Source organism: Conger conger, chromosome 12 (assembly GCF_963514075.1).
Source record: "Conger conger chromosome 12, fConCon1.1, whole genome shotgun sequence".
Lineage (NCBI taxonomy): Eukaryota > Metazoa > Chordata > Actinopteri > Anguilliformes > Congridae > Conger > Conger conger.
The window spans coordinates 31,224,330-31,239,443 of record NC_083771.1 but is presented as its reverse complement, the minus strand read 5'-3'; the positions used below and the strand labels follow the sequence as shown (position 1 = coordinate 31,239,443).

Below are 15,114 nucleotides of genomic sequence, written 5' to 3'. Positions count from 1 at the left end.
CAGAATAGGATGTCCAAAGAAAGGTAAAAAAGAAAAACACTTCCCCGGTAGGACAGAAAATCAATGAAGCAGCCAAACACAGTGCTGACATAACAGAACTGCAGCCAGTACATGCACAAAACCGCATTTATTCAGGAAAACTAGCTGTCCCCCCATACGGTATATGGCCGCTGTGCTTGTTAGATCGAGTCTGTGTTGCGCCATTGTGGAGGCCCGCTCTGTGAGTGCGGGATGCAGCTGTCATGAGGGGCTGTGATGTGTTGCCCCCTCGCGCAGCTCTGTGTGGGGGCTCGGTGAAGAACGCCACCGTGGGCAGAGTGCTGTCCCCCTCCCCCCAGCCCAGTGCTAACAGCACGCAGGGCCGGAGCTGCTCCTGGTCCCTGGAGGCCCCCACGGGCCAAAGGCTCCACCTCCACCTGGAGAGACTCGCGCTGGGACCCACCGACAGGTGAGTGTGTCAGTCTGTGTGTGTGTATGTGTGTGTGCGTGTGTGTGTGTGAGTGTGTGTATGTGTGTGTGTGTGTATGTGTGTATGTGTGCGTGTCTGTGTGCATGTGTGTGTGCATGGGTGTGCGTATGTGTGTGTGTGTGTATATGTGTGTAAGCCAGTGAATAGAATGTATGTCTGTTCATACATGTGGGGGTTAGTAAGTACAGTAGAGTGTGTGTGAATGTGTTTCTGGGTTAGTGACTGAACAGACTGTTGCTTCCTGTGCACTCTTCCCTCCCCAGGCTGGTACTATGGAGCGGTCTAGATGCCGGCTCTGTGGTTCTGTTTGATTCGGGTCGGGGAGCCCCAATCCCGTTTGAAGGAGTGATCAGTGAGGGCCCGTCCGTCAGAGTCCAGTTCATCACTGACCAGCCAAACCATGCCTCAGGCTTCAACATCCGCTACGAGGGTAAGACACACACACACACACACACACGCACACACACACACACACATACACACACACACATACACGCACACACACACACACACACACACTCTCACACATACACACACACACACAAACGCCCGCGCACAAACATACCCATGCACATGCACACATATACTCACAGAGGCAGACACAAGTACACACTCACAGACACAAGCACGAACGCACGCACACAAACACACAAACACACACGCATGGACTGTACTGTACTTACTAACCTGCATATATATGAACATACACACACACAGCCGTAGAGTTTCAAACCTACTTGCTTCTTTTGAGATTGACTGTATTTGATATTCACCCAAACACCCATTCAGCATCGCTAATGAATTCTCAGGTCTAATTCAGTCTTATTCTCATCTGTGAGCTTCATCTTTATCCAAGCCATACAGACGCAAGGGGGGGGGGGGGGGGGGGCTCTGTCTTTTCAAACACTGCGGAAAGGATGACAAGTGTGAAAAAGACGCGATGGCTCATCTCGGCACAAGAACAAAAAACAAAACAGCCATTGAGAATGTGAATCCAATCAGCTTCTGTGATCTATCAGGCTGAAACAGTTACAGCAGATGTGCACTTTGACAATGCGAGGAGACCGAGGAGCTTCCCTTTGTTCATGTGCAATGAAGATACATAAAGATGATAAACCCTTCTGCCACAGCAGCTGCTGTTTCACTTATGAGCACATTACTGCATGTATACTGTATACACTCACTGAGCGCTTTATTAGGAACAACTGTACACCTACTTATTCACGCAATTATCTAATCAGCCAATCGGGTGGCAGAGGTGCGATGCGTAAAATCATGCAGATACGGATCAGGAGCTTCAGTTAATGTTCACATCAACCATCAGAAAGGGGAAAAAATGTGATCTAAGTGACTTTGACCGTGGAATGACAGGGTGGTTTGAGTATCTCAGAACCTGCTGATCTCCTGGGATTTTCCCACACAACAGTCTCTGGAGTTTTCAGAGAATGGTGCGAAAGACAAATAACATCCAGTGAGCAGAGGGTTCTGTGGGAAAAAATGCCTTGTTAATGAGAGAGGTCAGAGGAGAAGGGCCAGACTCTTCCGAGCTGACAGGAAGGTGACAGTAACGCACATAACCATACATTACAACAGTGGTATGCAGAAGAGCATCTCTTAACACACAACACGTCAAATCTCTTAAGTGGATAGGCTACAGCAGCAGAAAACTGTATAAACTTGTCTAAATGGTAAATGGCTGGCATTTATATAGCGCCTTTATCCAAAGCGCTGTACAATTGATGCTTCTCCATTCACCCATGCATACACACACTCACACACCAACGGCAATTGGCTGCCATGCAAGGCACCGACCAGCTCATCAGAAGCATTTGGGGGTTAGGTGTCTTGCTCAGGGACACTCAGCGACACAGCCCAGGCGAGGGATCGAACCGGCAACCCTCCGACTGCCAGACGACTGCTCTTACTGCCTGAGCCATGTCGTCTATAAACACCTACTATTTGATTATATGATATGTGTACTTATATAAGCAGATAATCATAAGTGAATTGCGTTCAGGAGTTTCATTTTTATATCAAAAATAAATAAAGACCATCCGCCATATTTAAAAATGCATGGCAACTAATCAGTTTCTCCTTTCTTCACTCCATTGGAGTTGCATGGTACTGCATGTGGGGAAACTTATGTAGGAATAGATCCTGCACAAAAGATCATTTGAGTGTATATATATATATTATAGTATAATTTGTGTTGCCTTGCTTTCATCTGACATGTTTGAAACGTGATGTTTTACATGTTACGGTAAGTCTACATCTTAAGCTGCGTGTGATGAAAAGCGTGTGTGCAGTTGGCAGAGATTTGCACTTCAAAGCTCTTTATGTCTTGTTGTGCAGGAGATAAAAATATAAACCAGTTTTGATCTTCCGCACGCGAACGAGTCCGTCTCGGAGACGTGCGGCTGGTGGAGTACCCGCTCCGTTCTGTCTCATGAGTGGAGCACAGTAACCCAGAGTTAAAGTGTTCAAGCTGAAGCTGTGGGCGGGTAGCAGAAACAGGCTCTTCCATTTCATACTCTGTGACAGTATAAATGATTCTGCTCGTTTTCATTCCCTGCAGCGTTTGAGAAGGGGCACTGCTACGAGCCCTACCTGCAGAATGGGAACTTCAGCAGCTCGGACCCTGGGTACGGGGTTGGGACGGTGGTCCAGTTCAGCTGTGACCCAGGGCACTCCCTGGAGCAGGGTCCCCCAATCATCGAGTGCATCAACTCCCGGGACCCGTACTGGAACGACACTGAGCCCCTGTGCAAAGGTGACGAGCCAGGCCCGTACAGAGCCTCTCACAGCCTGTGTGTGTGTGTGTGTGTGTGGGTGTGTGCGTGTTTGCCCGTGTGTGTGTGTGTGCCTGTGTGTGTGTGTGTGTGCCCGTGTGTGTGTGCGTGTGTGCCCATGTGTGTGTGTGTGTGCCTGTGTGTGTGTGCGTGTGCCTGTGTGTGTGTGCGTGTGCCCGTGTGTGTGTATGTGCCTGTGTGTGTGTGCGTGTGTGCCCATGTGTGTGCGTGTGCCTGTGTGTGTGTGCATGTGTGTGTACCCGTGTGTGTGCGTGTGTGCCCATGTGTGTGCGTGTGCCTGTGTGTGTGTGTGCATGTGTGTGTACCTGTGTGTGTGTACCCGTGTGTGTGCGTGTGTATGTGTGTATGCCCATCTGTCTGCGTGTGTGCCCATTTTTTTGTGTGTTTGTGTGTGTGTCTACCCGTGTATGTGTGTGCATGCCCGTGTGTGTGTAACAGAGTGTGCGCACATTCGTACCTGTGACTGCATATTTCTGCCAGTGTCTCTGTGAGCCAAAGAAGAGCTGCGTTGTTCAAATTATTTATGAGCTCTGCGGACACGTTTCTCTGAGGCAAATTTAATAGAGTAGCCCGCATTTTATTCATTAACTATTTATACAGCTGAATGTTTGCTGAGGAAAATCCAGTTGAGCACCTTTCTCACAAGTATCTTTCATTTCCCCTCTGTCACACACCTGAATAGCTGAGTTCCATCTGAGTATTAAACCTGCAGCCTTTTGGCTAGGATTCAAATACGTATTTCAAATAAATACTTGCATCTACTGTATATGCACTGAATCCCATGCAATACAGGTTGCTCACCTCTCTTGTGTCTAGTTTGTATGTTTTCCTATCAGCAAAGCAGCCCACAGCTCTACCATTTTGAGTGCAGTTTATGGATACATTCATGTGGGAGGCATTTTGTGAAAGGATGGATTTTAATGTATTATTGCTTACCTCTGAGACCATGGTGCAACAGTTATTGCTATCCACTATCACTGTGGAAATAGCCAGAGCAGGCACGCCTGACCACCTGCCCCTCTGTATCTCTCCTCCTCCCCTGTCTCTCCCTTCCCAGCCCTGTGTGGGGGGGACCTGTCCGGTCCCAGCGGGGTCATCCTGTCCCCAAACTGGCCAGAGTGGTACGGGGAGGGGGAGGACTGCAGCTGGAGGATCCACGTCGGCGAAGACAAGCGCATCCTGCTGGACGTACAGCTGTGAGTCGCAATGCTGCCCCCTGCTGGAGGCCACCGGTAGCCCGTGAAAACACGGGCATGGAGCCAGACTGCGCAGCTAATGGGGCTCAGTAATGATCCGTGAGCTCGGCTCCTATCTTCCCCACATTGGCTACGGCTGTCGGAACAGCCCGACGGGTCAGAGGGAGGCGGGGAGGGCCAGATTCGGTTTCTGGATTCCATGCCAAAATACGCTCTTAATAATTTCATTAGCTCAATAATATCCATGATTGATTTTATATTTTGTGTTAATTCATGGGTAATCTCGTGAATGACGGCTGAAAATCATTTCCGTGTCTCTATATGAGATATTATACAGTGGCTTAAGTGAACCAGCATTGTTGTGTAGCGCTAATTAGGGCAATATGTGGACTCAAAAACCTGTATTTGCCGTAGCGTTTCAGAGAAAGGGAGGGTTTCATCCAGCTGGATAGCTCTTCCCATTGCATTTTAACCACTCCTATGGCTGACAGGGTGCCTGTAGTCATTAGTTGTGCACGAAGGACTTTGAAAATATGCAACAACTACACAGCTCAGCGTGTGTGAAACGAGATGGCAGCTGGCAGAGTGCATTATGGGGGAGAGTGTTTGCTTGCCTGTGCTCTCCTGAATCTGGCGGTTGACTTTGTGGAGAAGTGGAGATGGTCCTGTGAGTATGAGTTGGCCTTTCCAAACTGGGAGGAGAGAAAGGTCAGGGATGAAAATGGACTAAAATAAAAGGTTTGTGATCGATGGCGTGTGGCAGCCTCCACTCACAGTCGAGCCTGCAAAGCCGGGCAGCTCCCCGGCCTCTCCCTGCCTGACTCATCCCTCCTTTTCTCCTTTCCTTCCGTCCCTTTCCTCTCTTCAGTTTCCCCATCTCTCTCGCTTCTCAACCCTAGATCGGCCTGTAGTGTACTGGTTAAGGTACATGACTGGGACCCGCAAGGTAGCCACAATAAGATCCACACAGCCGTTGGGCCCTTGAGCAAGGCCCTTAACCCTGCATTGCTCCAGGGGAGGATTGTCTCCCGCTTAGTCTAATCAACTGTACGTCGCTCTGGATAAGAGCGTCTGTCAAATGCCATTGATGTAATGTATTTATTTTTGGCCACAAAATTCACAGTCGCCCTTTTGAAACCTCTCTGCCGTTCTCCCCAGGCTGAACCTGAGTGACAGCGACATGCTGACCATCCTGGACGGGGATGAGGTCACCACGCGTATCCTGGGCCAGTACGTCGGGGGCACCAGTCCCTTTAAGCTGTCCTCCTCCACCCCGGACCTCACCATCACCTTCCACTCCGACCCGGCCGGGCTGGTCTTCGGCAAGGGAGAGGGCTTCATCATCAACTACATGGGTGAGTGAGAGAGACTCCACCTTCATGAAAGAGAGGGAGGGAAGGAGAAAAGGCAAGAATGGTTTATCAGTGGTGTGCCTGACATTCGCTTTTCCTAAAATGATTTGACAGCACTGGATAAGTCCTGTTATGAAAGGAAGGAGGGCTTTTGGTTTCATTTTTAAGGCGTTTAGGTGGTGTGTGTATGTGTGTGTGTGTGTGTGCCTTTGTGTGTTGGGGGGGGGGGGGAGACGATGAGAGGTGCTTTCAGAATACAAATTCAGGAAATAGAGAAAGGGAAATGAGAGCAGATAGAATGACACTTCTTTGTGTGTGTGTGTGTGAGAAAGAGAGAGAGAGAGAGAGAGAGAGATATGAATTAGAGATAGAGAGATAGAGAGAGATAAAAAGCCTGTGCCATGAGCACATGTGTGTGTTTTTGGGGACAAGAGTGTCAAGTAAGAATGTGCCATTTCTGTGGCCAAGGTTTCCTGTTCTCTCATATTCCTTTTTGTCCATCGCTACCTCTTTCATCATCTACCTCTTCCCTCCCTCCTCTCTTTCTCCCTCTACCTCTTCCCTCGCTCCTTTCTTTCTCCCTCTACCTCTTCCCTTTCTCCCCCACCCTCCCTCCCTCTTTCTCCCTCTCCCTCTACCTCTTCCCTCTGTCCTCATTCCCTCACATCCCATTTGTTTCGCTCTCCCATGAGAGCCTCCTGCTCTGATGCATTTCCAATCACACAAACACGCGCACACACACACACTCACACACACACACAAACACATGCACACACAAATACACACACGCATACAGAAAAACGCACACACACACACACACACAAACACGCGCACACACACACGCATACAGAAACACACACACACACATGCACACACACACTCATACAGAAACACGCACACACACACACGCGCACACACAAACACACACACACACACAGAACCATGCACACCCGCAAACACACACACAAACACGCACACACACGCATGCACAAACACACACACATACAAACACACACTCAAACAGGCGCGCACACACACACGTGCATGCGTACACACACAAACACGCACACATGCTCGTGCACACACACACAGGCATGCATTTGTGTGCACACAGGTTGTGTGCAACTGTGCATGCATTATGCAGTAGTAGTGTACCTAATACTTTCCATGGCTGTCATGACAGCTTAAACATAATGCAAATGTATTCCTTTATGAAAATTCCATTTTCACAATCATTTCAAATCTTAGCAAGAGACAACCTCGCATAAAAGCCAATCAATATGATATGAATAATTGATCAGGATATTCTCAATTAGAAAACCCATAGGAACAATTGCAGTCAGCAGTGTTGGCATGTTGGTCAGAAATCAATCAATTTGTTTAATGTAAACACATAAATCCTTATTGTCTGGTTACATCATCTGTGAAATTGTGCTTGAGAATCATTGATTGTTATTAAATTCACTCATCCATCAATTCAGAAATTCCTATTTCAGGATTTCTGTAATGATCTGACACCATTATGTTGCAGCTGGTATGAATAAGAACTAAGTTGCTGCCAATCGTAAATATGATTAACATTTGATCAAAATGAATTAATTTGGGGTCAGACTCTTGGAGTAGGGGGCGACTGCTCAGGCAGTAAGAGCAGTCGTCTGGCAGTTGGAGGGTTGCCGGTTCGATCCCCCGCCCAGGCTGTGTCGAAGTGTCCCTGACACCCAACCCCCAAATGCTTCTGATGAGCTGGTCGGTGCCTTGCATGGCAGCCAATCGCCGTTGGTGTGTGAGTGTGTGTATGAATGGGTGAATGAGAAGCATCAATTGTACAGCGCTTTGGATAAAGGCGCTATATAAATGCCTGCCATTTACCATTTAGAGTCTTGTTAGAGTTTTTTACAATGACTTTGACACTAATTTCAGAACCTTGAGGTCATTTTTTAAAACTGTAGACACAAAACTCAAAACTCTAAACACAATGATTCTACTCTCTTCTACTGTTTACACTATTCCCTTCATAACCACAAAAAGACCATATTGAAACATGTATCAAGTATTTTTTCATACTAAGTATTATAAAAACAATTAAACAGTGAATCTATAGGTATCCTTTGTGTGGGCGAATAAATGTTCATAAATATTAAATTTCATGAAAAATGAGGAATTTGAACAAATGAGTTTGGAAGTGCAAGATTTCGTCAAAGATATGAATGCACAATGCATGTTTTGAACAGGCTGTGTTACAAGTGCTTACCATTTTGAGTGTTGTGTCTAAGGGTTTGAAAATTGAGCATAAACTTGTGAGATTAGGGTCGTAGTGAATAGAAAGGAAATATTTGAAATCTGTAAAATGTAAGAAAAATAAAGTTGTCCTGCCACCCAGAGGGGGATGGAGGTAGGAACAAAAATGAAAACTATGCCCCCCTTAAAAACAATTGATAACACATTTTACTTCTGAGGTATTTCTATATTTAATTCATACAGTGCACCAGATAAATATCCAGATGCAATCCCAGGGAAGATCTGATATAAAAGCCTATTTCTAGGATAGTCTCACTGCAGAAACACATTGGCTGTTAAAATTACATTTCCAGGTGTTCTGTGGAAGGGTGTGCCCAAAACACAGGCTCCCTGTAGTAACAGCTTGCTTGCTAAAAACACAATGCGCCTCTCTGAAATGTAGACACATTAGCGAAACTCGTGGTTCAGTTCTAGAGGCACAATAACTGGCAGGTTGATGATATGTTGTTATACATCGTTATTTTCAAAGCATTTTTCAACTATGGTTGTCTCTGTCATGTGCTATACACAATAATTAGCATGACAAGCCAATAATAATATTTGTACCTGGTGAGAAATGTCTTTAACAGAAACATTCTGAAGTGTTGCTGGCCATTAAAAATGGCTCCACCCTTCTGAAGCTTCCTCCAATAACAAGTCTTATTATTGGAGGACACCCTTTCTTCACCTCTGAGGTAGACAATGGGTTGAGTCATTATTTGGAGAACTCCTTCTCTCACCCTAATGCACCCGAATTTGGTTTTGATTCATGTCATTTCATGTCTCAGTACACTGTATTGTGCATATATTGAAAGTAAAGTTTAATTGAATTCTTCCATTTCTGTCCAGAGGTGTCCCGGAACGACTCGTGCGCAGACCTGCCTGAGATCCAGAATGGCTGGAAGACCACATCCCACACTGCCCTGGTCCGCGGGGCCCGAATCACCTACCAGTGCGACCCCGGATACGACCTGGTCGGCAGGGAGACGCTGACCTGTCAGCTGGACCTCAGTTGGAGCACCCAGCCCCCCTTCTGTGAGAAGAGTGAGTTTCAGGGGCTGTCAGAGTTGGTGCTGCTCTGCTAGCGACCGACTGCAAACCTTACAGCATCGTAAGCAGCTGTGTTGTTTAGTATTTTATCCTTCTCCAAGTGGCATAAATATAAATAGCGCTATCTTGTGTGTCCTTGAGTGCCCATTTTGACTTGGGTCAATTTGGTTGCAAGGACGATAAGGCTCTATTTATTGACCGGTTGATTAATTGGTAGTTTTGTCAGTTGGTTGATTGATTAGCCGGTTGGCCGATTGATTTGTCGAAGGTGTATGTGCTGTGTGGATGTTGGCAGGTGGGCGGAGAGCCTGGGGCGTGTACTTTAGAGGAGCCTCTTTCGTGGAGGAGACGCTAATGTTTTGTTTCCCATTGGCCCTGCTCCATGAAGTGGATAGTCAAGGATGTTCCTTCCTCTCAGTTAAGCCTCCTGCTTAATTCATCTGACTGCAACTGTGACTGCAGCTGTGCTGCACTGCGCTAGCCTGCCAGCTGAGAGGCAGGGAGACTGATCCCCTCTCTGTGTAGCGTTTCAAATGACTTAATTTTCTCTCTTTTTGTCTGTCCTCCCCTTTCCCGCTCTCCTTGTCCCCTCCCTTCTTAATTTCTCAACCTCCCCCTCTCTTCTCCCATCTTCTCCACTCAAATTCAAACCCTTTCTCTCTCTCTTCTTTCAACATCTCATCCCCCATTTTTAATTTCTCTCGCTCTCCTTCTTTCTCTCTCCTTTCCCGCACTCTCCCCACTTTAATCCCCCCATCTCTCTCTCTCTCTCTCTCTCTCTCTCTCTCTGTCTCTGTCTCTTTCTCTCTCTGTCTCTCTCTCTCTCTCTCTCTCTCTCTCTCTCGCTCTCTCTCCCAGTCATGTACTGCTCAGACCCTGGTCACGTGGAGCACTCCACCCGCTCTCTGTCCGACCCGAAGCTGCTGGTGGGCACCACCATCCAGTACAGCTGCAATCCCGGCTACGTCCTGCAGGGCAGCGCCATACTCACCTGCTACGGCCGCGAGCCCGGAACCCCGGTGTGGACCTCCCGGCTGCCCCACTGCGTCTGTGAGTCCCTCGAGAACGAATCGAGACAGGCCACACACGGCACAGACCAGCACCAGGGAGACCCGCACACTGCTGTTGCTCTACTGCCTCTGTTTCACTCGTAAAGTGCAAAGAGCTACCAAGTATTACCAAACCATTCTTTTACGTTGACACATTGAAAGTATTTAAATGGTAGGGCAGAGTTTAATTTTGTTAAATCAGTGTAATCGTACCAAAGATTTAAAAAATTTAACTCGCCGAAAGAGGTCAAGATTCCTTCTAATTATGTCTCTTCCCATGCCTCAAGGGTGAAACAGTGGCTGGTTTACTAAGTCTGCATCAGCAACAAAAAAAGCCTGAATTTTCATGAGCATTTAAACTGCAGAGTTGGCAGAGGTTAATTGATCTTTACATCGCAGACGTGCCTTTGTGAGGAGGCAATGAAAATGCGGAGCCAAGTGGTCAAATAATCAGCCGATCTGTACTGTATAATTTGCAACCTAAAGGGAAAATATGCTACCCCAAGAAGAAACAATTAAGAGAAAGTGAATTTTGTAGACATGAGGGATGGGCCATCTCGCCCTGACTGTGCTGGGGGGTAATGTTAGCCAAGAAAGGGTAATGGGTGCGGAGACGGTTGTGTTTAAACACAAACCAGGTCCAAATAATTGTGAATTATGCAAATAAAATTGAATTATTCTGTGAATTATATGTGAATTAGTTCACATCTGTACACAGTCTGAGGCACAGACAGGAAACAGGAGCAGTTTTATAACAGTGGAGAAACAAATTAAACCTCACCTCATTGTTCTGACTAAATCAGTATCCTACACGACACCCGCAGTCTCTGCCTTAGTAACTTTGTTATTCTTGGCCACAAATCGTAGTCAGACTCACAATTGTGCGACTGAGCTGCAAAACTATCAATCCGGTGCTATGGTAACCAGAACAGGTCTTTCCTCTGCTGAATCTGTTCCTCAACTGACTGAAACTGAACTTCAACTGAACTACCATGTACACTAATTCAATTATGATGTTTGTCCCATTGCTGTTGCCCATTTATTTTTGTTTTTTTTAATTTTGCGGTTCCATAACCGGCAGCTACACTACCCTCTGATATTATCTTACCTTCTAACTAAAGCTAAGCAGGGCCATTTGTACATACAGTAGATGGAATGATCCCCATAAAACAAGTTTCTGCTCGAAGTAATGTCTTATCTGTGGGCCAGTAGGAAGCAGGCTTCCCTCCAAACCTGTTGTAGGAGGGCCTAGGTGCACCCCAATGCTCAAAAAAATATATCCTCCTTTTCTGCACCTCCTCCCATCCCCATTTTGCGTATTGGGACGCACCTCCTGCCTCGCAGTGGTCATTAAACATTCCGTGGCTCTTGGCAAAAGAGCAGGACCTACCCTGCTGTCCTGGCCTATTCCCCAATCCAGCTCTCTCAGTCTGGCCACCAAATCAGCCCCTGGGTTTAATTATGTGAATAAATCCCTTCCTCTCCGCCTCGTCTGATGTGTGCTGAGAATTCTAACACAAACGGCTGCTTATCGGTTAGCCTGCTATGCGAAGTTACTGTGGAAGGAAAATCGCAATTCCTCCAACGTGAACCGGCTCCACACTTTTTGATGTGAATACCTCACAGCACAAGTACAAGATTTGTTTGTACAAAATACAAAGACAGGTTTGATACAGATCCTGCCGCTCGGCTTTAAATGTACGTATGTCATTGAGCCAAGTAAAAACAAATAGTTGGATTAAACCCCTTCGTAACAGGGTGTAACTAAAGGTAACACGCTGTTTGCTATGTAAACACTGTGTCACCTGGAGGAATGAGAGTAGAACACACACCACACCTTTGTTTAGTACATTGTTCAAAAATAATTGGTTTATTTGCAATGTCTCTTTTTGTCTTCCTCTTTTATCAGAAGAGCAAATTGGTTTTTTGTTCATGGTTCTCCCAGCCATGCACGGTGCATTGGCAATATGGGTGACCGATCAGGTTGTCTCTCCTCATCGTATCAAATGCTCTTTTCTTTAACCCTGCCTCCTTCCTCTGTCCTTTCTCTGCCGATCAGCTGAGGACTCGGTGTCGTGTGAGAACCCTGGCTTGCCAGAGAACGGCTACCAGATCCTGTACAAGAGGTTGTACCTTCCTGGAGAGTCCCTCACCTTCATGTGCTACCCCGGCTATGAGCTCATCGGGGAGATTGCCATCAAGTGCATCCTGGGAAACCCCTCCTTCTGGAGTGGGCCACTGCCGCTATGCCGGGGTAAGGCCCGCAGATTTTGGAGCGGGGGGTGGCTGTAGGGTCAGGGCTGGGCCTGTGATTTATTCCATTAGCGATTTGAATGACCACAGTTGCTCGACTGGGATTTACTTATTTTTTTCCATGGAGTACATAAAGATGTCAGTGGAAGATAGGGAGTTCTAAAAATGGGTGGATCTTTGAAAATGTGCATGAGAGCTCGTTTAAAATGGGGGTGGGGGGGTTTCTTGGGGGAGAAAATAAAAAGCATCTGGCAGTAATGGAAAGGACCCAGGGTCCAGATGGCTCGGTGCCCTGTCAGCCGGCAGCACAGGGGCTTTGTCCAGCAGAAATCAATGTGAGAAAAAGGAAGCCCCATAAAACTGTAGCAGAGAGCAGGAGGAGTGAAGAGCCAAGGTGCTGGGGGCTGGGGGTCATAAAAGGCAGTTTCTGAACAAAACAAACTTTAAAGATTCCCATAAACTTTTCCTTCACCGTCTCAACTGCTCTAGGCCTTTGAGGGACTCTTTTTTTCTGAATGCAGAACACCCAGTCACGCTGTAAAGTCAGTGACAATGTGGGGAGACTCAGGCCTGGCCCAATATGAACCAAGTTAAGCCCTCAGCAGCTTTTCAGCTCCAGTCATGCATGCGCAGAAAATTGGCAGCGTATCTAAACTCACACCACGCCACTCAAAGCCTGGCAAAAGGGGTTTGTTTTGCCACGCTGAAATACCCATGCTCCCAACCTACGAGTTTGTACTTCAGCTGAGTAAGAGCCGATGTTAAATTAATCAAAAAGTGAGCAAATTATACGAGCATATACACGGCCCTCCCTCGTCTATAAGAGGATTCACAGTGTGAGGCCTCGCCACTAATGCGCTGTGTTGTCTTGCAGCCAACCACGACTGCTTCGGTAACCATGCTTTGGAGGGTGAGTCCGTTTGTCTGTCTGTGTGAGTGCTTCTGTGCATGTGTCGCTGCTCGGCTGGGTAACGGCTCAAAGGTGTTGTTTCTCTGACAGGCTGGCTGATAGGGTAAGGTAAATTGTGAAGTTTCCCTGTCTTCTGTCCTCCTGTCGTTCCTGAGATACAGGTTTCTGAGCAGTGTATTGTCGGATGATTTTAAAATGATCCCTGTCTTACAAAACAACAGTCACGCATTCATAGTATTATCCACCCCCCATCTAACATTATCAACCACTTCACTTCTCTCTTTATCTTACCCTTTCTCTCCCCATCTTCTATCTCTCCACTTCCCCTTCCATTTCTTGCTTCCTCTCTATTCCCACCGTGTCTTTTTTCTCATTTACTCAGTTTCTCTCTCTTTCTCACTCTGTCATTATTCCACCCCTGTCTCTCTCAAGCTCGCTCTCCAAATTTCACATGATGGCTCACATCCATGTAACTTATCGTTTGAAACGCTGCAGTCAGCCAACAAACTGAAAGTTAGAAAAACTGCCAAACTGCCATTCATTATCTAAGTCTGCCATTCATTCTAACTCCCGTCTCATCTCGCAAACAGGAAGTGACACGAGTGCTTACATGTACATGTGTTTGTGTTCTTTATCTTCACCTTTTCATCTTCACCACCCTTCATTTTTTTCTCTTTCTCCCTCTCAACTTCTACCTCTCAATTCTCTCAACCCTGTTCTTCTCTCTGTTTCCTGCTCCCTCGTTCTCTCCCAGTGGCAGAGGCTGCAGCAGACTCATCTCTGGATGGAGGGAACATGGCTCTGGCCATCTTCATCCTGGTGCTCCTGCTGTCTGTCCTGCTCGGCGGAGCTTATGTCTATGTGACACGGTCAGTGCCCCGCAGCGGTGTCTTTGTTCTCTTCTTCTTCTTCTTCTTTTTTCATTTATTAACCTAAAATGCAAAATGCAGCAACACCCTGTTAATGCCCCTCAAGGAGGCATTAACATTAACACAAATTTTAAAGACATGAGGAGAACATGCAAACTCCACACAGAAAGGCCCAGGCACAGAAAGGCCCAGGCCCAGAAAGGCCCTGGCCCAGAACCCAGAACCTTCTTGCTGAGAGGCCACTATGCCACCGTGCCACTCCGAGCTGTGGCTGTGTATAACATGTAATAATTCCATCCAATTACTTCAGCCAAGATCACAATGGTAGCTTGGCAAGCCTTTGAATTTCAAGTATAAGCTTAATTTGCGTATTTTCTTCTACAACACACGACTTCTGTCAGTAGTACAAAGTATGATAATGCAGTGTTGATAATGCAAATGTATACTGTATATGCTTATATGTGTATAAGCATATATATAAAACTACTTTTATTTCAATACATTTACTCTCATGTTTCCATGTTTTTGCTTAATTTAGTTCATCTCAGTCTAAAGGATTTATATTGTTTCATTTCATCACTTCCTGAAAAAGAAAACAAATATTAATTTGATAAAATATAAATTATTTGACCAATATTAATAAAGTACACTACACATTTACACATATTGGAAAATAAAGTTTATAGACCTGACTGTTATTAAAATGTGTTCTGATTTGGCAAACTCTGATTTGTGTTTTACACTAACTCACTTGTGTTCGGAAAAAATAACTGTATTTGCCATAATGTGCCAACTCACAATATGAATGATAATAAATGTGTAATCCAAGTAATGTTTTGGGTTTCTGATCAAAACATTTTTTTCCCCACACAGGCTAAT

At 46.2% G+C, this 15,114-nt stretch overlaps 1 protein-coding gene across 3 annotated transcripts in view; it reads left to right on the top strand.

The window, feature by feature from the left end:
- LOC133105500 (seizure 6-like protein) overlaps positions 1-15,114 on the top strand; it is a 46,768-nt gene that overhangs the window by 27,610 nt on the left and 4,044 nt on the right. For 2 of the 3 annotated variants that reach the window (XM_061215638.1, XM_061215637.1), the window contains exons 6-15: positions 277-448; positions 733-899; positions 3,045-3,239; positions 4,337-4,475; positions 5,634-5,830; positions 8,954-9,148; positions 10,013-10,204; positions 12,263-12,457; positions 13,331-13,366; positions 14,121-14,235. In XM_061215638.1, the coding sequence (XP_061071622.1) occupies positions 277-448; positions 733-899; positions 3,045-3,239; positions 4,337-4,475; positions 5,634-5,830; positions 8,954-9,148; positions 10,013-10,204; positions 12,263-12,457; positions 13,331-13,366; positions 14,121-14,235 (1,603 nt within the window). The remainder of the gene's footprint in view (positions 1-276; positions 449-732; positions 900-3,044; positions 3,240-4,336; positions 4,476-5,633; positions 5,831-8,953; positions 9,149-10,012; positions 10,205-12,262; positions 12,458-13,330; positions 13,367-14,120; positions 14,236-15,114) is intronic. The other variant, XM_061215639.1, reaches the window with a different exon arrangement.